At 39.3% G+C, this 25,767-nt stretch overlaps 1 protein-coding gene across 2 annotated transcripts in view; it reads left to right on the top strand.

Moving 5' to 3' along the window:
• Positions 1–25,767, top strand: part of AUTS2 (activator of transcription and developmental regulator AUTS2) — a 1,178,049-nt gene that overhangs the window by 576,382 nt on the left and 575,900 nt on the right. For both annotated transcript variants that reach the window (XM_080682460.1, XM_080682459.1), the window contains exon 4: positions 1,439–1,474. In XM_080682460.1, the coding sequence (XP_080538586.1) occupies positions 1,439–1,474 (36 nt within the window). The remainder of the gene's footprint in view (positions 1–1,438; positions 1,475–25,767) is intronic.

The following is a 25,767-nucleotide window of genomic DNA, read 5'->3' as shown; positions in this document are numbered from 1 at the left end:
GCATTGTGCTAAGCTCTGGGGAAGCAATTATGAGTAAACCAGATGATTCCTGCTACCTATAGTTTGCAGAGCAGGCACAGGACAATTAGGTGGAGGAACTACAGGTGAATGGAGCAACTAATACATCAGAGTGGAAGTCAGGTCACTCCAGGGAAGGCATAACACCCAACCCAAGCTAGTCAGGGAGAAGGCCTTGCTTCTGCGAGGACCCTTAGCTGGGATCTAAAGACTACCTAAGCATTAGCATTCTTTTTGTTTCAAGCTTACTTGGGACCTCTGTTGTTCAAATAGAGGATACTGAAAATTAAAGAAATATTTTTGGTGTTAATCCTCACCCTAGGATATTTTTCCATTGATTTTTTTTTTTCTTTTTAGTGAGAGTGGAAGGGAGGGAGGAAGGGAGGGAGGGAGAGAGAGAGAAAGAGAGAGAGAGAGAGAGAGAGGTGAGAGAGAGACATGGATTGGTTACCTCCTGCATGCGCCCCAGGCACTGGGGACTAACCTGAAACCGAGGTACCTGCCCTTTACCTGGAATCCAACCTAGGACCCTTAAGTGCTAGGGTCAATGCTCTCACCACTAAGCTACACCCACCAGGAGAAAATGAAAGAATTTGTACTGAGATTTTTTATTTTTTATTTTTTGCGGGGGGAGGACGGGATGGAACAAACATACAAGAAAGAATCACAGGCAAGTCTAAAACACAAACCAAGTTCTTTGTATGGTCTCCTTCCCCAAAGCAGTGATGCCCTTACATACCTTTTAAAATTACTGCTTTTTAGTTTCCATGTGTCAGACTATGGGAGCCTACAACCTTGAGAAAAATGGTGCATTTTACTGCTTTCCTTTACCCACACATTCTTTGCATTTTAGTCTACTAATTATGTTTACAAAATGTCTCCTTTTTGAAAAGCTCTCTATGTGTACTAACTGGTGCCTTCAGGGAATAAACTGGCAAGTAGGTCATGCACTGGAAAAGTCATCCAGACCCACTGGGCTTTTTATTTTCAAGTCAGTCTGGGCTTTTTCCTCTTGCCTGCCCCTTTGCGGCCACAAAACTGAGTAGCTTGAGACCAGGGCATTGAATGTCAGCAAGTCAGGGAGGCAGGCTGATGTGTGTCTGTTTAGTCTCAGCACAGGGCGAAATGCCATCATTAATTCATTACCCAGCTGCCTGTCAAATAAATTGGCAATTACGTCCACCGCAGAAGCTTGGAATTCAGTAAATAGCATGTTAGCATCTCTGAGTTGTTGAGAGATGTAAAGGGGAAAATTAAGCAACACGGTGTTTGTATCAGGAGCAGATGACAAGGGGCAGCATTCACTGGTGGTATGATGTAGTGATGAAAAGCCTGCAAAGGGCTGGTAATGAGCTGTGTGGATTGGAACGTGTTAAAAACCATTGCTGATTTTCCACTTTGTCTTTGTGCTTTATTGCAGAGTTCAGCTCCTTCCAGTTTGGGAACAGGCTACTTCGTAAGTTTATCTCAACTTCCACATGTGTGCCTTGCCTTGGCATTGATTCACTTCCGTAATGTATGCTCATTAGGATGTGAAAAAAAATCTAAGAAATCCCCTCTCAGTCCTAAAGAGCAGACAGAATTGTTTTATTTTTAAAATAAGTGGCTTGCTGGGCCCTAGGGGTCATCGGTCAGTCTGAGCTGTCTGTCTGGTTCCCAGCATGTGGCACGTTTGCCCCTTACCTGGCAGCAGAAGAGGAACAGGGAAAGCTGACTGGCTCATGCCACCTCTCCCACATGATTGTTTTATAGCGAGAAGTGTCCTATGGAGAATGGAATTTATATTATGTACTGAAGTTTTCAATTTCAAAATCTCTTGAAGAAGTTAACCATACATACAATGAATCACCTTAAAAAAATTTTTTTTATGAGAGGTGGTGTTTTAATGGATGTATTACCTCACAGTCTAAGTAGGTGACCTTTAAATTTCCTTTCAGCAATCATTACACTTCTCATTTTAGCAAATGTAGCTGTATCATTTTATTTCTAGACTTTACTCTGTCTTTTGGGAGGGTGGGGATGGTGACATAACTCAGGTATTGTCACAATATTTCTCATAAGTGGGCACTGCATTTCATTTATTTATAGCAAAATTACCCTTTTTGGATTCCACAATCCTTTATTAAATGTAAATAGAAAAGAATTACAAATAAGTATTATTTACACAACTAGATAGCCTGCCAGTGTAGAGGTTTGTTGTGGTGTTTAAAGGAATCTGATTTGTGATCTGAATGATAAACACTGATACTCTAATGCCAGCTCAGCATTTTCTGAGAAAATAATGGAATTGTGAAAATAAAATAAAGTGGAAAATAATTACTGATTCTGTTTAGTTGCCTTTACATTTCTTCCCTGTAAATTGCTAATTACTCTGGTTTTCTTTGCCCAGGCATTTTTCTCCTTACATTCATATAAAGTATATGAAAGCCAACATTATATCATTGAAAATAATTCTTTTTCAAGCTTGGCAGAAGTAATATTTTCTAAATGTTGATTTTTTTGGTATTAATCTCTGGTAGCAGAAAAAGAATAAAGATTTTTGGGTACCTGCTCAATACAGTCCACACACTTGCCCTTGTTTCTTATTGTGACTGAATATTCATGCTTGCAAAGAGGAACAGGATGCTTCAATAGTGGAAATAACAGAAGTAATACCATCTGCCATCTCTTCACACCAGGCTGGATGTGGGTTGAGATGCTCCAAGTAAAATCTGGAGACCGCCAATATCTGTTCTCTTTCCAAAAGCTAAATTCTCCCTCTGTGCTTTCTTCAGCAGATCAAGGCCAAAGCCACTAACCTAGCCCTTGATAACTTCTAGACTGAATTTCTATATTAAACTTTTGTCAGTATGATCACCCTGAAAGAAGAAAGGCATCTCTAGAAACATAAAGAATTTTATGATGCTTTTTTGTCACTTTTTTTCTCTCTGATTCTAGAAATGTTTATTTTTATTTGCTAACAATATGAGTAAAGGGTCTGCACTTATAAATCTAAAATAGTTTTTGCACTTACACAGTGTTGGATGACTATAAAAGTTTTTCCTTATTTTGGTAAATTTATTCTTAGTATTACTTTTATAAAAAATTTTGTAGTATATTAACTTACATGGAGAAGATACATACTAAATGTATGTTTAGCTCTCTACTTTGGCAAAAATGCTCTACTTAGAATATGTTTCCAGTAGTGGGGTTATTATATTATCAAAGTGCAAAATCCATTTATATTATTGCCAAGTCCTCATCAAAAAGTGTCTTCTGTTTCAGTTTTGATTCCAACACAATCACATGTACTACTTAATTTCAGGTACTAACTTCAACATTGCTGAGTTTCACATTTCTAAGTGGAAATAGTATATTCACAACTTATAGTAGTTTAGTGGCAACATATTCTTTGCACTGTGCTTCATGATCTTTATATCATAATAGTCTTTACTTATGTCTGTATGAAGGCTCAGCATCTGGTAAGTAAAATAGTGATATTTTTACTCTATCCTTAATCCTCTTCAGCATATTTTTGAACTGTGAAGGAGGCAAATCAACTGCAGAGTCAATGATCTATTAATGCAATTGAACCATAATGTGAATTCTGGTATAAGAAAATTCAAGGACTCACCTATTGGGTTTAACAACCTGGGAACTGTTTTCTTAAATATTCTCCCCTCCCCCAACATTACTCTAACTTCAGAATCTTCTTTTGTTTAGATTTTTATGTTCCTATAGGGCTTTTGGTGAACTGAAGTAAAATGCTGATTATTGCGTATTCTAATAAAATAGACACCCACCTTAGTATATGCATGTGCACATGTATGTATATACACACACACCCTAATCCACAGCCAGTGTATTCCACTTTCAATTCTTTTCATTTATCAGTAGTGATAAGTTAAAGGGTTTAAAGAAGAATCCTTTGGTTTTGACTTAGATGTATTTGTTTATATCTTCTTGGTTTTGTGTTCCAAAGATGTCGTCTTAGGTCTGTCACTTTTCCAATCCATTTATAATCTGAAGATTTGAGAAATGAGAACAGCAGCTGAAAGCAGTATTTACATAAGCATATTGCAAAGAATTCTTAAAGTAGACAAAATAGAGAAGTATTGGAACAAACTTTTCACATTTTTGGGAGCTTTTGAATAATGTGGGTGTTATACACACAGACACACACACAGACACATATTCATTATATACTCAGACACCGCTCATATTCTAAATATAAATGGAAGTATAGTTGGAATCTATTTGCTTTTCTTTTTGGCAAGAATACCAAAACTTGTTGGAGTGTGTAGGCTTTTTCTGTTTTCAAAAATCTTAATGCAGTGAGTGAACACTTTTTTTTTCCATTTAAATATCTATGGCTATATTCTCTTCTTTTACATCTATTTGAAATTTTATTATGCATAGTTTATAATCAACTTGGAGACAGAATGATCTGAAAACTAGTGGTATCACCTTTAGCAGAGTATTTAAGATCTGAGACTATATCATCATCTGTACTTACCTAATAGAGTTGTGAATATTAAATGACATAAGATATTTAATGTAAATAGAACTGCACTGAATAATAGCAAATAATATTATATTGTCTCTTATTCCCACAGTAGTATGAAATGGAAAAAAAACTTGGTCTCATTAAGTGGCTTGCAATGTGGTAATAGAGAATTTACCACCAGAAATTGATACAAAAGTAAGGTTTGTAATTTGTCACTGTTGGGTGGGAATATTTTATTCTTGTTATTATCTTCTTGTACCTTTCATAGGAGCCTAGTGTTCTATGTTCAGTCATCTGTATACCTATTTGCTCTGTGTGTAAATTTAAAACAAATACGGAATTCCTTCTCTGTGATTCTCTATGATCATGATGATGTTGGAATGAACTTTTCTATAGGCTGTCTCATATAATGAAAACCATAGAAGATCAATTTGTCTATTAAAGTTATTTGTTTATTTTCTTCCTCAAATCTGTGGCATTAAAGATGGCTAATAGATGTTAGGGTTGGGCTGTGAGGTTAAGAAAGACCTGTTCACCATATTCAAGTTCTATGAGGTTGTGTCACATGTTCGTTGCTTTCGGACACCAAAAAGAAAAGGGGATGCTCTATTATGCTTGAATGAAGTAACTGAAGGCAGTAGAGTGAAAAGACCAGTGAGCACATCTCCTGGTTGCCAGGGGTCTGCTGTGCCATCCCAGGAAAATTCTGGACTCATGGTCTGCAAGCACTTGACTCCCTAGGCCAGTTGGGATCTCCTATTGGTGTATGGGTAAGTGAATTGTCAGGATGAACTTGAACCCTGGTGTAAAGGAGAACCCTTCCTTTATTTGGGTGATGTACCCTGCCTGATTCTCTGGATAATTTTCAGCCTTCTTCTAGGTTTGAATCTAAGTGTCTTAGGCCCATATTCTCAAATCGCTTGGATCCTGCTTTTGTAAACTCCAGTGATCCAGAGAGTTTTCTTAATGGCTGAACCAATAATTTTCATCCTTAATTGAGTCCCATATAGTAATGTACATACTTTAAAATTATCAAGGAAACCAACCAACTTCAACCTAGTGAATAAACCTGCCACATCCTATCCTATCCTATATAATAAAAGGCTAGTATGCAAATTGTCCCCTTGACCGGGAGCGACCAGGGGGTGGGGCTGGCCAGCCAACTGCCAGTGGCCCCTCTCCCCAGCCGACCCACCCCAATTGGCCCTGATCGATCGGGGCAGGCTGGCCAGACCCCACCCATGCACAAATTCATGCATCGGACCTCTAGTCCTATCTAATAAAAGAGTAATATGCAAATTAACCATCACTCCACTACGCCCACAAGCTACGCCCACCAGCCAATCAGGAGTGAGTATGCAAATTAACCCCAACCAAGATGGCTGCAGCCACGGAGCAAGCAGGAGGCTTGGATTTCCCCGGCAATGGAGGAAGCCAAGCTTTCCGCACACCCTGGGCAGCCCAGGCCTCCACTCCAGGCTACAAAGTTTCAATTATAGAAAATAAATAAATCCCAACAAAAATGGTGGCAGCCACGGAGCTGGAGAGAGCAGGAGGCTAGGGTTGACCCCGGCGATGGAGGAAGCCAAGCTTCTGCAGCCGTGGCCTGCCTTGGCCTCCTCTGCTCAATGCTACAAAATTTCAATTATAGAAGATAAATAAATCCCAACAAAAATGGCTGCAGCCATGAAGCAAGCAAGAGGTTTGGCTCCGCTACAGGCTACAAAGTTTCAATTATAGAAGATAAATAAATCCCAGATAACAGGGCCTCCGCTTGGGTCCCCGGGGGGCAGGGGTGGCCTACAAACCACCACAGGCCCCTCGCCCAGGCCACCCCACACCCCACGAGAACCCCCACCCTGATCCGGGACACCCTTCAGGGCAAACCAGCTGGCCCCCACCCGTGCACCAGGCCTCTAGCCTATCTAATAAAAGAGTAATATGCAAATTGACTGTCACTCCAACACACAAGATGGCTGCCCCCGTGTGGTCAAAGATGGCTTCCCCCATGTGGACACAAGATGGCCACACAAGATGGCCAGCAGGGGAGGGCAGTTGGGAGGGACCAGTCCTGCAAGGGAGGGCAGTTGGGGGCGATCAAGTCTGCAGGGGAGGGCAGTTAGGGGTGACTAGGCCGGCAGAGGAGGGAAGTTGGAGGCGACCGGGCCTGCAGGGAAGGGCAGTTGAGGGCGACCCAAGCCTGCAAGGGAGGGTAGTTAGGGAGGACCAGGCCTGCAGGGGAGGGCAGTTAGGGGCAAACAGGCTGGCAGAGGAGCAGTTAGGCATCAATGAGGCTGGCAGGGGAGTGGTTAAAAGGTGATCAGGCTGGCAGGCAGAAGTGGTTAGGGGCAATCAGGAAGGCAGGCAGGCAAACAGTTGGGAGCCAGCAGTCCTGGATTGTGACCAACTGCCTCTTTAGGATCGGGCCTAAACGGGCAGTCGGACATCCCTCGAGGGTTCCCAGATTGGAGAGGGTGCAGGCTGTGCTGAGGGACACCCCCCTCCCCCGTGCATGAATTTCATGCACCGGGCCTCTAGTTATATAATAAAGAGGATTTGTGTAGTGGCACACATCTTACTAGTAAATGGGATTTGTATAATTACTGTTTTCAAGTGCAGTTGAATAACTTAAGGAGTTGTATTGATAGCATTGCTAACAGGTAGTAGGTGCCAAATACTGACCTATGGCTTTCCATTCAGAGTTATAGGGTCATCAGGGGCTTGAATTCTTTGCCCTGATCTAAGTTTTTTACTATAGACCCTTAAAATACCTCCCATTTTTCTTTGCTGTAATTCATATAACTCTGAAAACTGATTTGTGGTATTTCGTATAACCAGAGATGATTTTAAAAAATCAGAGTGGGCCCTAGGCGGTTTGGCTCAGCGCATAGAGCAGTGGCCTGAAGACTGAACGGTCCTGGGTTCAATTCTGGTCAAGGGCATGTACCTCCGTTGCAGGCTCCTTCCTGGCCTGGGACCTGGTCAGAGTGCATGCAGGAGGCAACCAATTGATGTGTTTCTCTCACATCGATGTTTCTTTCTGTCTTTCCCTCTCTCTTCCACTCTCTCTAATATAAATGGAAAAATATCTTCAGGTGAGGATTTAAAAAAAAAAGTCAGAGTGGGCACATGGATTCGTGTGCAGGGCTACTAGTTATTTATAATAGTTCTATGGGTTTTAAGTTTAAAAGTTCAGATACATCATCCTGGCCTTAAGTGCAAACCCATTCTAAGCAGAGGAAAGTCTTTCTTCCCAACTGCCAATACTTGCTAGTGACGTTGAGAGAGGATTCATTCATAACTTGCTGAGAACTTGTATTTAAGATGAATTAACACTGAGAAACATCTCCTTCAAATAAGATTCTAACATTTATATTTATTAGAAATTAACTCTAAATGAATTTCTAATTAATTCTAAATGAATCATTGGTCATTTATTTACCGACAAATTTTCATTACAATGAAAATGTTTTTTAAAATCCAAATTTCATTTGGAATACCATCAGGGCTCTCCAGTTTTTATTGGGACATTTGGACTCATTGGTAACAGCTTACCTGGTGGAGAGTTCAATTCGTTTTAATTCTCAAGAATGTATTAAACATCTCCTCTTAGTTATTAAGATAAATAAGATGTAAGCTTGGCCCTCAAGTCCAGGGTATATAGTTGAATTTGATACAAGAGAAACTGATCCATCCTATGAGAAATGTAAGTAGAGTATTTGGGAGTATCTATTGTAGTCAGTTAATTGTAGAAGACTTGAATTGTGTAGAAGTTGCTGGATGTTTAGATTTTCAATAGAATTTGAGGTATAAGGATCAACAGAGGCAAGAGCACAGAGAAATAGCATCATAGACTGGAAATGGTGTATCCAGTTTTTCTGAAAAAAAGGCCACACTTAGTTTGGTTAACTACAGGGAAGGTGGAATAAAGTCAAGGATAAAGTGGGGTGAGGAGGAAGGAAATGATTTATAGGTAGACCCAAACTTGACTTAGTGACCTGTAATAAATGAAGATGATGTCAAGGATTGATGAATCCTGTGCTTCTTTTCCTTGGAATAGGAATCCCAGGAAGAAAAAATTTGATTTTGGGAAGATAATGAATTTGGAAGGTAGATAGATGTTTGTTTGTGTATATCTTTAATGATATTTTAAAGAGGTGGCAAGAATAACAGGAATAAACAAACATTTCCGCCAAAATTTAAATTTATATTAAAGCATATAAAGAGAGCTAATACCTTGTAAGGACTTCAGTAAGTCTTTAAAATTTAACCTATGCCTATCACAGAATATCTTTGATATGTGGTTAGACATGTAATTTTCCTGAGTGACCTCCAACAATTACCCAATGAGTCACCAGAGTACATTGAAACTTTGGCCTCAGAGATACTCTGTCTCCAAAATGAGTACAACCTCACCAAAACATTTTATTATATTTAATATACAAAAATAATTATTATGAATATGTTGTTTAGATTATAATAAAACTAGAGCCCAGTGCATGAAATTGGTGCACTCAGGGGGTCCCTCAGCCCAGCCTGTGCCCTCTCACAGTTCGGGAGCCCTCGGGGAATGTCCAACTGACGGCTTCGGCCCGCTCCCCGCACGGGCCTAAGCCAGCCATCGAACATCCTTAGCACTGCCATGGAGGCAAGAGAGGCTGCCGCCACCACCACTGCGCTCACCAGCCGTGAACCCGGCTTCTGGCTGAGTGGTGGGCGCTCCCTGCTGTGGGAGTGCACTGACCACCAGGGGGCAGCTTCTGTGTTGAGTGTCTGACCCCTGGTGGTCAGTGCGCATCATAGCGACCAGTTGTTCTCTGTTCGATCGATTTGCATATTAGCCTTTTATCATATAGGATTATATAGGTTACTAACGTTGGAACCCATCACTCAACTTAAAATTTAGTGCAATTACTACCGCTTTTGAAGCTATCTGTGTACTCTACAGAAACATCTGGGCAAATGAAATCAATTGCTCTTCCTAATGGTGAACTAAACTATATTTGCCTCCCCCTCTGAAGTAACAGAAGCAGAATCTACACTTGAGTAGGTATTTGTTTTAGACTAGGGACCACAGAATTAATCTTAAAGTGGAGGGTTGATTTATACCTCAACCACGCTTCTGCATTGTGACATATTCCTCCACCTAGTCACAGGTAAACTCTCTAACTTCAAGGCCTTAGACTAAAAATATAATAGTATTTCCCACTTCTAATTCTTACCCTTTTTTTTTTCTTCAATTTTTGAATTGATTGTTAGTCTCTCACTTGGGGAATAGGATCAGTGAACCATGAACAACACACCCTGATTAAGTGAGCATTACAGGTTAATTTCTGGTGAGCAGACATTTAACCATTTGTAAACTCTCTGCAATGGGATGACTCTTTTACCTCATCCTGTGGAAATTGTCTTCTGTCCTCACGCTATTTTTAGCTTCAACTTTCTTGTCAGTACAAAGGAACTGATAAATTTGATTAATAGAATAATCAGATGGGAAAGGATCAATTGGTGTCTCCATTTGCCACCATTTTCTTAACTCTGCTTTCATTTTCTCAACATTTATGTGAGGGAATAGGTTAAGTATTTTTATTTTTTTAATATGTTTTTATTGATTTCAGAAAGGAAGGGAGAGAGAGAGGTAGAAGTATCACTGATGAGAGAGAATCATTGATCAGCTGCCTCCTGCACTCCCCCCACTTGGGATCCAGACTGCAGCCTGGGCATGTGCCCTGACCAGGAATTGAACCATGACCTACTGGTTCATAGGTTGACACTCAACCACTGAGCCATATTGGTCAGGCTAGGCTATGTATTTTTAAATATTTTCTACCTACAGGAATCCTTGTTATTGGCTGTTGTAAACTCTAATTAAGGAGATAAGATAAACACCCAGGTGCTCCTAATGGATGTGGAGAAATAGCCTGTGGCCCTCTCTCCCTTTCAACTCCCCTTCCTGGCTTCTCAGATTTGGAGAAGATGAATCAGTTTGGAGAAAAACAGATTTTGCCAAAGCCTGGACCAGGTAATTGCTAAAGGTCCTTTGGTTCAAATATTCCAAGATCCATGATTTTTCCCACTTTTCACCTAAAAGTGTCTGTCCTTTGGGACCATGCTTTCAGTGGCAGTGCTGTCTTTCCTAGCTGTTCTTTGTATAGAAATGCAAGACCATAGGCCCCTTACTGCTTAACAAACATTGCTCTTCATTGTCAGCACTGAAAGGAGTCCAGATTTCAATTGAGTGGCCAAGTCTGACTTTCTTTGAAATTAATAATAATTAATAATGTGTTATATTTTCATTATTCAGTTAGTTTTAACACTTAGAAATATTGAGGCTGTAGGCTTATCCTGGTCGTAAATGATGACGCATTAAAGGCTTTAGCAAAGCGCATTGGAATCCCCAGTGGGAACAGAGAGGTCATGTCATGGAAATCAGAAAGTGACTTTTATTTTCATTTTTATTTTCTTTCTTTTTTCTCTGACACTGGCTTTGAGGAAGGTTGGAAATTTCCAAATTGCAGAAATGTTGGATTAGTTGGCATGAGCTATATAAAATGAGACATGGGCAGTGTCAAACCCCAGAGTGTTTTCTAACTACCCATACAACCTTTGATAGATGTATCTGGCCTGGAGTTTTATGGACTATCAATCTTTCAAATCAAAGGACCAAGTCCTTTTCTTAACTACTTTAAAAAAAAATGTTTTTCCTGAAATTGTAAATTAGATGCCTCCCAATCCATTGCATAAGAAACTTAGAGCTTGGTGAAACACCAGGAGTATCATTTGAAAAGAGGTTAAAAAACACAACTGGGGCTTGTTAAAAAGGAAAAGTGCTATTTTAACTCCAAGTGTCACATTTTCCTATAGTCAGCTTTAGCAGTAAACAAGAGTTATTGGAGCTTTAGATAGTTTGAGACACTTCACTTATCTCCCAGTACTTGACTTCAGAAGCCAAACATTTAAAATGTATTTTGCTCTTGTAAAAATGTTTATCCATTTAAAATGCAGTGCCGTTTTAACAAAAGCACCATGGTGAGAAGATATAGCACAGTTAATAAACTGTCAGGTCCAGTACACATATACTTGAAAAGACCAGCACAGCTATTCAGGGATTGGCATTATAAATCACTGTTAACAAACGTTAATTTGCTTACTAGGCTAATGAATGATCTCCAATTTTTTTTGTAGTAATTAGCTTCACTAGCAGTCATGTTAAAGAAACCTGCCTTATACTACACTTAATTTTTGCTCCGAAATCTTTGGTATCTGGTTTGCAGGGTGAAAATAAAATAAAATGAAGGAAAAAAATAACAAGAACTATCAGTCTCTATTGACAATTTGCTGATACTAAATCCAGATTGTGGCTCTTCTCCAGTAGAAGCACGGCCAAAGGTGCTGACTGTCTTTTAGGGCTTATGAACGGTAATGTACTAGCAGATTTGCAGTGGTGTGGCAAAGCCAGATAATTGCAGGGTTTCCTGTCTAAATGTGCTGCTGTATATAATGGCCTCTGATTTTAAGGAGCCATTTAAAATGCAGCAAGGCATAACAACTATGCGTTCTAGTGTACTCCTAATATTTCATATGTTCATCACATCTCATAAAATCTTGTCCAGACCAACAGATGACTAGAGGGGCAGCTGGACTGTCCCAAAAGGAAATTGGGGAGACTTTGAATCATGTGGGTAGGATTACAGAGATCCACCGAGAACTCATCCAAGCTCAGGGTGTGTGTCATATTTCTCTAATTACTCCCAATAGTTTCCCATTTCCATTTTAGTTCCTAAAGAGAACATTCACATTTTATGTTTTGTAAAAGGATCCTTTCAATAACCCACTTTTTCCTATCTCTGTGGGAAATAGCCCTGACTTTGCCAAAGGAAGGTAGGGCTGTATCCTGTACAGAAAAAATCATGGGAAGTTAGCATATCAACCCCAAACTCAAAGGACACAAGAAATTTGGTTCCTTTAGAATTTATTTAATGCCTTTCTAAAGGAACTTGTTCTGTAATATGAAAACCTGATTTTTCTGAACAAAAGAGCATTAATACTAGAACATTCTGAGAATCAAAATAAACTAGGGAATCGAACATATTCTTTTAATTAAATATTAAACAGCTAAGCATGTGACCAAAATGGAAGCTTTAAGCTACATTTTGTAAAGAGGCATAATATAGTTACAAGTTATTTTCATCTATATGTTACTAAATTGCCAGCTTTCAACTTGCTAATTAAAATAGACCTATTATTTTGACTTTACATAGGCTTAGAATTATAGAACCTCTGGGAAAGAAGGGACATCAAAAATCACCTTGTAATATCATACAGTATTTGTCTTTCTCTGTCTGACTTATCTTGATTAGCATAATGCTTTTAAGGTCCATCCATGTTGTCACAAATGGCAGGATTTCCTTCTTGTCATTGCTGAATAATTCCATCATCTATACTAATAATAGAGGAATATGCAAATTGTCCAGGATGCCATCACAGTAAGAACCAAACAGCAGGCTGTGTGGGGCGACAAGGCTGGCAGGGGGATGAGTGAGGGACGACCAAATGACTGAACAGCAGGCTGCGTGGGCCATCCAGGCTGGCAGGGGGGGCAGTGAGGGGACACCAGGCCGGCAGGGGGGGCAGTGAAGGGACACCAGACCGGCAGGGGGGGCAGTAAGAGGTGACCAGACCAGCAGGGGGAGCCGTGAGGGGCAACCAGGTTGGTGGGGGGGGGGGGGGGAGTTGGGGACAAACAGGCCGGCGGGGGGGGGGGGCAGTTAGGGGCAACCAGGCCGGCAGGCAGGTGAGCAGTTAGGAGCCAGTGGTCCCGGATTGTGGGAGCGATATCCGGCTGCCACTTTAGGCTCAATCCCAGGGATTGAACCTAAAGCGGCAGTTGGACATCCCTTCAGGGGTCCTGGATTGGAGAAGGTGCAGGCTGGGCTGAGGGCCCTCCAACCCCGTGCACAAATTCTGTGCACCGGGTCTCTAGTATACATATAAATATACTAGTGACCCAGTGCACAGATTCATGCAGTTGAAAGGAAATTAATTAGATGGTGGCTGGCGGGACAGGACTGGGTGAGACAGGCTGGACATGCCCTGGAGCCAACCTTCTGTGGTCCCTTCCTGGCCATACCTGGGGTGCGCCATTGCGCGAAAGTTATCTGCAAACTGAGTGGGGTCCCTTCAGCAGGTGGGGTCCCTTGGCCTGACCTTCGGGGATTGGGCAGAAACCGGCTCTCTGAGGGGGTCCCCCGAGGGGTCCCGGAGTATGAGAGGGCACTCTGCAAATTTGCTGTGGTACAGGGTGTGGAACGAAAATGCAAGTGTGCAGTAAAACCAGGTTTGGGGCTGACAATGACCCAGCAACGACATAACTCATGGCCGAAGGTGGAATCACATGGCCCTGTGAGGAATCGGGCTCCCTCCTCTCTGGTTTCAGGGTGCCTCACCTGAGAACCGCCACTGTCAAGTCCCTGCAGCTTGGCAGCTCCTGTGTTGAGCATCTGCTCCCTGGTGGTCAGTGCATGTCATAGCCACTGGTTGGACAAAGGGAGGGACACTTAGCATATTAGCCTTTTATATATTTATATTAGAGGCCCAGTGCACAAAATCATGCACTCAGGAGCTGGGATTCCTCAGCTCAGCCTGCACCCTCTCGCAGTCAGGGTGCCCTTGGGCGATGTCTGCCTGACAGCTTAGGTCCACTCAGGCCTAAGCTGGCAGTCAGACATCCTTAGCACTGCCATGGAGGTGGGAGAGGCTCCTGCCACCACAGTTGCAATCACCAGGTGTGAGCCCAGCTTCTGGCTGAGCAGAGCCTCCCCCTGTGGGATTGGGCCAAAACTGGCTCTCCAACATCCCCTGGATTGTGGTCCTGGATTGCGAGAGGGTGCAGCCCAGGCTGAGGGTCACCACCGGTGCACGATCAGAGCCGGGGAGAGACGTGGGAGGTTGGCTAGCTGGGGAGGGACCACAGGAGGACTCCAGGGCATGTCCAGCCCATCTCGCTCAGCCTGCCCTTCTGGCTCATCCAGCCGGACCCGAGTAGCAAGCTAACCTACTGGTCGGAGCGTCTGCCCCCTGATGGTCAGTGCACGTCATAGCTACAGGTCGACTGATTGACTGTCTGTCCCCTGATGGTCAGTGCATGTCATAGCAAGCAGTTGAGCGGCCTTAGCACATCATTAGCATATTACGTTTGATTGGTTGGACGGCCGGCCAGTCGATTGGACACTTAGCATGTTAGGCTTTTATTATATAGGATATGTATATATATATTCACATCTTTACCCATTCATCCTTGACTGATCCTTAGGTTCTTTCCATATCTTGGATATTATGAATAATGCTGCAATGAACCTGGGTGTGCAGATATCCCTTTGAGATACTGATTTCATTTCCACCCCCCCCCCCCCAGTTATTTTGGATCTATACTTGTGGAGAACAGCTACAGTGTTTGGACAGGTTAAAGCCTTGGACTAATGAGAGGGCATGGTCCTCTCATGGCAAAGCCATGTGCAAATCCTAGCTTGGAAGGCAAAGCCCTCCCAGCACAATTACAGCCAAAGGCTATAGTTGTAAGCTTGACCTTGTGGTCTGAACCTGTGGTCCCAGGTGGCTAAGTGATATAGGCTGTGGGAGGTGCAGCAAGTAAAGAAAGCTTGTTCAGGTGCATGTAATTGAGTAGATTCAAAACCTGTGAGAACATTGTAAACATCTTGACCACGCCCTTACGTTGCCTGGTGGAATCTGGCTATAAAATAAAGACTTGGACTTGCAGGCTGTGGTGCTGTCTCTCCATCAGAGAAGCAGTGTCCTACCTAGCCCCAGCTTTATTCTCTTGTCTATCTTGTCCATCCTTCACCACCCCCTCACAGGTTCACTAATGGCTGTGCCGGCGCAGCACATATACTTATCAAAAGGATTGCTGGTTCATATGGCAGTTTAATCTTAAAATTTTTGAGAAGCCACCATACTGTTTTGCAGAATCATTGTACCCATTTACATTCTCACTGGCAGTGTGTAAGAGTTGCCTTATTTCCATGCCCTCGTTATCTCTTGTCTTTTTTTCTAAAAGGCATCCTAACAGGTGTGAGGTGATTTCTCTTTGTGGTTTTGATTTGTATTTCCCTCATGATTAGTGATGTTGAACACCTTTTCATATGCCTGTTGTCCATTTGTATGTCTTCTTTGGGAAAGTGTCTCAGGTCTTTTGTTCATTTTGAATCGGATTATAGAATATCATCACTTACATGTGGAATTTTTAAAAAACTCAACTTGTGCCTAGCTAGTATGGCTCAGTGGTTGAGCTTTGACACATGAACCAGGTCATGGTTTGATACCTGATCAGGAAACATGCCTGGGTTGCGGGCTTAATCCCCAGTAGGGGGTGTGCAGAAGGTATCTGATAAATGATTCTCTCCCATCATCAATGTGTCTATCTCTCCCACTCCCTCTCTCTGAAAGCAATAAAATCATATATAAAAAAACCTGAACCGTAATAACACAGAGAACAATGGAAGTTACCAGGATTGGGAAGATTTCTTTTTAAGGGTACAAACTTACAACTAGTAGATAAATGCATTCTGGAGATCTAATGCACAGCATAGTGCTTATAGTCAACAGTACTGTGTCATAAACTTCAAAGTTGCTAAGAGACTAATCTTACTAGGTGTACTGGTTAATAATGCAGATTTTGTAATCAAAGAAAACACGATAATTTCAAGAGAAACATCAAAAGTGCTTTATTCAAAGTAATGTCCATCACTAGCTACACATTTCCCCCATCTTTCAGCTAATTTGTGGATACCGTCCCAATAGAACTGTTCTTGATTTGAGGCAGACCATTCAGAGACCCAATTGTCCACTTCTTCGTACGTTTTGAAGTGCTGCTCAGAAAATGTGTGTGCCATCGATCGGAGCAAGTAGTAATCTGAAGGAGCAAGATCTGGAGGAATAGAAAAGGTGGCTTAATACTTCCCAGGCAAGATCTTTTAACGTGTCTTTAACTGGTTTTAAAGTGTATGATGGTGAGTCATCATGAAGCAAAATTACTTTGCCATGTCTTCTGGCCCTTCTGGTCATTTTACGATCAAAGCATGGTTCAAATTGATTACTTGTTGTCAGTAGTGATCAGTATTAACGGTTTCACCTGGTTTTAGAAGCTCATAATACACCACACCTTCCTGATCCCACCAAATGCAGAGCATTGTCTTCTTTCTGAAGAGATTTGGCCTTGCAGTCGATGTTGATAGTTGACCTGGATCAACCCATGATTTTGTGCATTTGGGATTCTCAAAATAAATCCACTTTTTATTGCCAGTCACAATTCAATGCAAAAAGACTTTATTTCGTGCTCTTGAAGCAACATTTTACTGATGACTTTTCGGTTTTCCATTTGTTTTTTGTTCAGTTGATGTGGCACTCATTTTCCTTCCTTTAAAATCTTTCCCATTGCTTGTAAATGATTGGAAATTGTTTGCTGAGCAACGTTTAATCTTTCTGCAAGTTGTTTTTGAGTTTGACACACATCTTCATCCAATAACGCTTGTAATTGGTCTTCAAACTTTTTTGGTTGACCTGGACATTCTTTGTCAAAACCAGCGTTCACAAGTATTTTGAGATGGAGCATGTTCACCATAAGTTTCCCAAAGTATTCAGCAGCACTTTTCTTCAAAATAAAGTAATGAATTAAAACTTCCCTGCAAATGCTCTTTTTTTGGCCCTAAATTTGACATTTTTAAGCATAAAAATATCTATGATGTTAACACCTTCAGAAAATTTGACCTATGAAATTTTTAAGCTTGTTGTCAATACAACAAAATAACATACATATCAAATCGCATATATATCAACATATGTGTAACTCCATCTATTGAAAAAAGTCCGCATTATTAACTGGTACATCTAGTGTGTGTGTGTGTGTGTGTGTGTGTGTGTGTGTGTGTGTGTGTGTGTGTGTGTGTGTGTATTATGTGTGTGTGTGTGTATATACACACATAATACACACACACACATATATATATATATATACACACACACATATATATATTAATGTATCAAACCAATGTATATCTTAAACTTACTCAATGTTATATCAATAAAAATTATTGAGGCATGGATACATGGAACAGACTGACAGCTGTCAGAGGGAAGAGGGAAGGAATTAGCCAAAGAACATATAGGCAAAACCCAGACCTCTCAGTAATGTGATGGCCAGAGGGAAGGTGGTGTGGGGCTGGATAGAGGTGGGAAAAGGTGGGGAACATGGGGACAAATGTAGTAGTATCAATGATTAAAAAAAGTACTTAGCTGTGTGTTTTTTTAAATCACATTGTCTGACCACCAATCTGAAACAACACAGGAAGCTGAGTATTGTTCTGACCTCTCTCATCCTGGATACTATCCTACATTTGGCATAGATGAAGATCACATCAATTTTCTTCACACCTTTGACTCACTGTTCTCATCTCTTGATGACAGTGAAGCTTAACTAACTCTTAAGACTTTTTCCTATTTGATATTGTTTAAATCTTTGTTCTCATTATATGTATGCATTTAACCTCTGTTACAGTTCATCATGGTACACTTAGTGCACTTAGCCCATTATTCTAAGATATTAAATTCTGTCATCAAATACATCATTGTCCCTCTTAGCTCCATGCTGGTAAAAATTACCCAGTCCTGTATGCAGGACTTCTTGATCTTCATCCAAGTCATTGACAATAAAATAGCAGTGCTTCTAGGTTTTGCTCATTGCTGTCTTTATAATACCTTTTCTTCATGTGATTTGGTATCTTCTGGCTGGCTATTATAGGTTTGGGCATTAAAATCATCCATTGGTGATTTTTTCTGGAGCCGAAAAGAAATCCAACATTTTTTGTTTTGTTTATCCGTATATAATTTGGAAAGGGCTTTGAGATAATTCAAGGACATGCTTAGTATACTTTTTTTTTCCCTTTGTAGTCATCCTATCCAATTTTAAAAGTAAATTAACAGGTCATTTTCATTGGACACCTATGTTCTGCAGAACAAAGTCATTGACCATTAAAATATTCTTATAGATTTAGTTATGATGTGGATGTGTTCATAAATAAGCATCTTTAAATTATTCTAATATATGTGAATAAGCATTGTTTTCTAAAATAGATTAAATGAGCCACTGTAAAAGAATTGCAATTTGCAACTCATAGTATTAATTTCATAATAGATATACATGTGAAATAATTAGAAAAAGAGATAAACAACTTGCTATTATTTTTAACTAGAGACCCGGTGCACGAAATTCATGCACGGGTAGGGTGCCTAGGCCTGGCCAGCAATCAGAGCCAATCAGGGCCTTCCTTCCCTGGCTGCCGGCCAGGGCCTTCCTTCGCTCTGCGCCGCCCCCTGGTGGTCAGCGCACATCATAGCAAGTGATCGAACTCCCAGTCTCTCAGTTGAACTCCCAAGGGTACACTTTGCATATTAGCGTTTTATATCTATATATGAGTCTTATGTGTTATATACTGTAGCATCCTAAATGTAAAATTCTTAAATTATGACATAATTTTTTAATATAGAAGAGATAATAAGTTCATTTTTGAAATTGTTGCAAATTCAAAATTGGTAGGGCCATGAAATTAATGAAGTTTTTTTGTATTCCTCTCTGTGCAATAACCATTATTGCATTCTGCTTCAAGTTTCAAATGAAGGGTTGGATCAAGATGCTCTTAAAGGGGGCCTTTCAGTGTAAGCACATATATGAATCATAATAATAAAGAGCTAATATGCTAATGGTTGGGACGCTGTAACATGTAATGACCAATCGCAGATGACTGCCTTTGCATGTGCGGTGGGGTGTTGCTCTGGAGACTGGGCAGAAGTGGGGAGGTGCCCAGAGGAGGCGGGACCATCCTGTGCCGGGGAGGGCGGGGTGAGAGCCCGTAGCACCCCCCTCACCAGTCCTTTGCCACCCGCCACTCACACTCAGAGCGCCCCGCCGCCCACCTGCCAGGGGAAGGAGCCCAGTGCAGCAGGCAGGAGGCTTTCACGCTCTCTTCTGAGGCCATGATGAGGCAGAGCCTCCTCATTGCTCCAGAGGCAGGGCGGAAGCAGGGAGGCGCCCGGAGAAGGCAGGACCAGCCTGAGGCGACTTGAGGGACTGAGAGCAAGGCTTGAAGTGGCCAGAGAAGGCCAGAGGGGTTGGGGGCTGGGCCAGGCGCGCTGGAGCTGTGTGTGGAGAGGTTCAGGTGTCAAGACAGGGCAGCGGGTGGGTGGGCGGGGCTGCGCGATTTCGTGCACTGGCCTCCTAGTGTGTTGATAATAGTGTTGTACAACCAATTAAGAGAACATTTATGCAGTTAAGGGGCCATTTATGCACGTCATGGTGCTTGTTATTCCCTGCCTGAGCACTGTTTCAGTGAACTTGATTCAGTCTACAATCACAAATCCTTTAACTCAGAATGTTACCAAGCAAGAATAAAACCAATGCAGTGTCAGCTCTTTATGTAAAGCTTATATTACTTGATACTAATAATAAGTCTGGAAGTTGAATAGTAGTAATTAAGTATTGTTCTTTTCTTTCAAAATTTAGTTGGCTATTCTGAGTCTTTTGCCTCTCCATTTAAACTTAGAATGAAGGGATCAAGCAAAAACAAACAAACAAACAAAAAAACTAAAAAACCTCGCAGGCACAGACAACCATATGGTGATTACCAAAGTGAAAGGGGGGTGGGAGGAGTTAGGGGAGGCTAAAAGGGAGAATAAATGGTGAAGGAAGGAGACTTGACTTTGGGTGGTGAACGCACCATACAGTATACAAATGATGTATTATAGAATTGTACACTTAAAACCTATACAGGGTGAGGCAAAAGTAGGTTTATAGTTATAAGTGAAACAGTTTATTCTTGTATTATTATTTGTTAATTATTGTATTTATTTATTATAACTATAAACCTACTTTTCCCCTACCCTATGTAATTTATTAACCAATGTCACCCAATAAGTTCAATAAATACTTTTTTAAAAACTTTAGAATCAGTTTGTTAATACTCACAAAATAACTTTCCTAGGATTTTGATTGGAATTACATTGAATGTATGGATTAAATTGGGAAAAACTGACATCTTGACAGTATTGAGTCTTCCTATCTGTGAACATGTAATCTCTATTTATTTAGTTCTTCTTTGACACTTTTCATCACAGTTCTGTAGTTATTCTCATATAAATTTGTGTATATTTTGTTGGACTATTTTATTTTTAGGGGTGCTAATATAAATGATCATGTGTTATTACTATAATTTCAAATTCTACTTGTTAATTGCTAATATATAGAAATAATGGACTTTTGATTATTAATCTTGTATCCTGCAACCTTATTCCAATTGCTCAGTTCCAGGAGGGTTTTATCAGATATTCTGTATAGGCCATTGTGTCATGTAAAAACATAGAGAGTTTTATTTCTTCTGTCCAAATCTATGTACCTGTTTTTCTTTTTCTTGTCTTATTCCATTAGCTAGGAATTCCAGTTCTATATTGAAAAACAGTGGGAAGAGGGGACATTCTTGTGTTGTTCCTGATCTTACAGGAAATCTTTCTGTTTCTCACCATTAAGTATGATGCTAGCTGCAGGCTTTTTGTATATGTTCTTTATCATGGTAAGGAAGTTTCCCTTTATTTTCAATTTACTGAGAGGTGTGTTTTTTTTTAATCATAAATGGATATTTGACTTTGTCAAATGCTTTTTTCTGCATCTATTAATATGATCATGTGAGAGATTATATTAATTGATATTTGAATAGTTAACTAGTCTTTTCTTTCTGGGATAAATTCTTCATTGTGGTGTATGATTTTTTTTATATATTGTTGGATTTGATTTGCTAATATTTTATTGAGGATTTTTGCACCTATATTTATGAGCAATGTTGGTCTGTAGTTTATATATATATACTCAGTGCTATAAAGTTTCCTCCAAGCACTGCTTTTGCTGCATCCCACAAACTTTGATAAGTTATATTTTCATTGTTTTTCATTCAAAATATTTTAAAAATTCTCTGGAGATTTCTTCTTTGACCCATGTATTATTTATAAGTGTGCTGTTTCCTGGAAAGGTTTTTACTTTTCAAAACTCTCACTTTCAGGCCCCCTATCCACAAGCTCCTCAAGAAATTTTGGAGGAGTCAGCCCAACACATGTTCATGGACTTCAGTTGAACATATACATAATGTAATTATGATAGTAACCTACACAGTTATTACCATTTGACTTAATTACAAGCACATTGTGTTAGCAGATGTTTTTACCTGCATTTTCCCTTTTCTTAACTATATATAGATTTTCTGGGACTCATTTAAATATTCAGTTGGACCTTTTATTTTATGTGTTTGTTTTTCTGCCACATCATTACTTTGTCATGCTTATGTATCTTCTGGGTAGGATGCTTTCATAATTATAGAGAGCAGGAAGAATATTTCATTAGTTGTTGCTAGAAGTGCTTTTGTGTGTCTCGATACGTTTTAAGAGTACAAAGGTGTTTAGAGACCAGAAATCTTGAGAAATACTGCTTTAGGGGGGAAAAAAGTGTTATTTTACCTGAAAAACAAGCATGTAGAATTATAACCTGCCAAGTTACATACCTTAGAAACAATTGTTCTTAAATATAGTGTCAACTTCTTATATTATAACTTTTAACTAAAGTAACTAACCTCTATATTCGCAGAAAATAAGCTGATGGGGTGGATAATTGTGAACTGTCTCAGCATTTTAGCAGATACCATGAAAAAATATAATTAACTTTCTACATCCATACACATCTTTTATACAACCTCATAAAGTAGCAAAAATGAATGCATTCATTAACTTGACTGAAATATGGGAACTCTCCGTAGCTTATAAAAAGAAAAACCAAAGCATATGCATTATAATTAGGGTTAGTGATCAATTAGTTAGATACAGCCTAGATAACCAATCCATTAAAAAACTCAATTTAATATTAGTTCAAGATTTTAAGTTACTTAAAGATCTTTAAAATTATGTTTAAGCTAACACACTACAAAACATGATTACTGTTAAAATAGTTTATCAGAATAATGATTCAATTTTGTCAAATTTACTTTTTTCATAATCTTAAACATGAAGTGGAAATAATGCTAGGTTATTTGATCAGCAAACCTGTGTACATTTAGGAAGAACATTCCAAGTAGAATTAAAATACACATTTGTATTATACTTAACACTTATAATCAGAGAATACATAGCTATTTTTATTAAGCCAAATGTTACTAAATTAGTATTTTTGGCAGAACTTTACCTACATTATGTGAACTTGGATTCGAAAAAAATTTTGAGTTTATTTATGTAAGAATTTATTTTTTAATTCTACCACATTTAAAATATTAGAAATTTAATTTCTTTGCTTTCTGGAAATTTTAGGAATATGTATTTTATATTAGCTTATATTTATACCTAGTGGGATATTAGAACATAATTATTTTATTTTAGGGTCTTTGTAATCTGACTAATACCATCTGGACATATAAAATCATTACACATTCATACATTCAAAGGTAAAGGGCTTTCTGAATTAGACACGTAAACATGAAGCTGGAGAAAGAACTCACAGGTCTAATTCTAAAATTTTATCCATGGGTCAAGAGTAAACCCAGAAATACACGAATACAAAAACCTCACTGGTCTAAATTGCAAAGAGATGTTCTCCTTCCCAGTGGGTACAACATTCTTAGTTATTTGAGCTTAAAAGAGACTAATAGATAAACAAAAAGGAGTAACAAATCAGAATTTTTGTTGTTTCTAGTGATGGAAATCCACACTTAATTTTTGGCACATTTCTTATAGAATCTTTTCTGTGTTACAGTGTGAATTTGTAGTTAGCATTGTCATTCTCATTGATAATTCAACAGATTTGAGCTTGCTTCTGTTTAGTTTTGGTGGATAAAGCAGCCATGACTAAAACAAAGTCTCTTCTCATGACACTTCGAGTCAATCAGATTAACTCACACATGCTATGAAGATGCCCCGGCCAGTGTTTGCTTAATGGTTAGAGTGTTGGCCCTCGCATCAAAGGGTCTTGGGTTTGATTCCCAGTAAAGGGCAGGTACCTGGGTTGCAGGTTTGATCCTTGGCCCCAGTCAGGATCTAAGTGGGAGGCAACCAATCCAGGTCTACCTCTGTCCCTCCGTCCCTCCCTCCCTCCTCCTTTCTTCCATCCCTTCCCTGCCTTCCATTCTCTCTAAATATCAATGGAGGAAATATCCTCAGTTGGGGATTAACTACCAAAGTACTTATGAAGAGATTTGGGCTTTTAGCCAATATAGAGTAACAGAGACTAAATTTACTAGCCCATCAGAAACAATGAAAAAATATACAAACACAAGTTTTCAAGACACTGAATACAAGGCAATAAAGAACAGTGGTTCTTGAGCGACAGTAAATGAATATAATGATTCCTATGATTGCCCCGGCCTACTGTCTTAAGAAAATTTCAGGCCTTCATGAGGGTGGAGGGAGCTTAATGGTACCAGGTAGAGCCTAGCAGATTCTGCACTAGAAGATACTGAGAATCTGGAAAGAACAAGGTAGCAAGATTTCATAGGAAACAGGACTAGAGAGGGAGGAGCTGCACAGAGAAAGAATCCCAGAAACCTCCAGATGATTACGTTTATTTATCAGTCCTAATCAGCTCCTGCATGTGAGGAAACTGCATGAGGCCTGACAATGAAGCATCCAAAAGGATTAGAAAAAACAGTATCTAGCACTCACACATAGCCAAAAATAGCGCTTGTTCCCACCAGCCAGATCAAAACACCTCAAGATTCATGAGGCATTCGATTAAGTACATAGTAGCATCTTTCCTCAGTATTTATGAATAATTAATTAATCCTAGACCAAGTACTACTGCAGTCTCTCCTTAGCACATTTTTAATAAATGATCTGAAAGGATCAAGCTGTTTTTAAGAAACTTAAATGAATCCTAGAACAATCCTGTGGCATCTAATTAAAAATTATCAGATATGCAAGGAATCAAGAGAATATGTGAGAAAATTAGTCAATCAAAACTAACGAAGACCTGATACAGATTAGAATTACTAGAAAAGAACATTTTCAAAGTTACTATAATTGTATTTCATGTGTTCAAAAAATAAGATATAAAAGCAAAATTAACATCCTTAAAATAACAATGGCAAGTTGTGAGATGAAAAATATACTAGATAATATTAATAGCAGATCAGTTATGTAGGAGAAAAGATTAGTGAATTTAGAGTTGGAGGACTATAGACTAATCTGAAATGAAACATGAAGACAATAGAGAAATTTAATAAATGAACAGAGCCTCAGTGGGCTGTGTGTCAACTTCAAATAGCCCACTGATACATGTTCTTGTAGTTCCCAAAGGAGAGAATGCAGAGGGTCTAAAAATATGCAGAGAAATAATGCCTGAGATTTTTCAGAATTAGATTAAAACTATAAACCCAATAACATGAACAAAACATACAATAAAACAGGATACACATTATAGACATAATGAAAGCAAGTAATATTTTTAAAAGCACTGATAAAGAGAAAAATCTCATATGTAGCCAGAAAAAAAAACACAAACAATAATATCTAAGTGTAAAGGAGTAAAGGTAAGGATGACAACAGATTTCTTGTTAAGAAAGGAAAAAACAAACAAACAAAAAAACCCAGAAAAAATACTGGATCAACATTTTAAAGTATTAATAGGAAAAATGACAAAATAGAATTTTATACCCAGTGACTATATCTTTCAAAAGACAATGATAACCAGATGAAAAGATAATCCAGAGGCTATGAAAAGGTTTTTGTGAAGTATATATGTGATAAGACGTATGTAAAGAAATATCAATACCAAGTAATAAGAAAATCAGCAATAATAAATATGCACATGAAAAGATTTTCCTCATCTTTAGCCATTATAGAAAACAGTTACCACTACATACATTAAAATGGCCTAAATGAAAATAAATACCAAAAGTGTTTGTGAGGCTATGAAATAATTGAAATTCTCCAGTACTGTTGGTTGGAATATAAAATGGTACAACCACATTGGCAGTGTCTTGAAACAGTTTGGCAGTGTCTTAAGTTACAGATTTATCTTCCATATGATCTAGCCATTCGACTCCTAGGTTTTTACCTGACAGAAATGAAAGCACATGTTCGTACAAAGACTTTATATGAGAGTTCATAGTAGCTTTATTTGTAATTTCCAAAAATTGGATATGGTTGAAATGTTCATTATCAGTTGAATG

Source organism: Plecotus auritus, assembly GCF_963455305.1.
Source record: "Plecotus auritus genome assembly, chromosome: 7".
In the NCBI taxonomy this organism is placed as follows: Eukaryota; Metazoa; Chordata; class Mammalia; order Chiroptera; family Vespertilionidae; genus Plecotus; species Plecotus auritus.
Note: the sequence above shows the minus strand (reverse complement) of the source record. Positions and strands in the feature narration are given on the sequence as shown.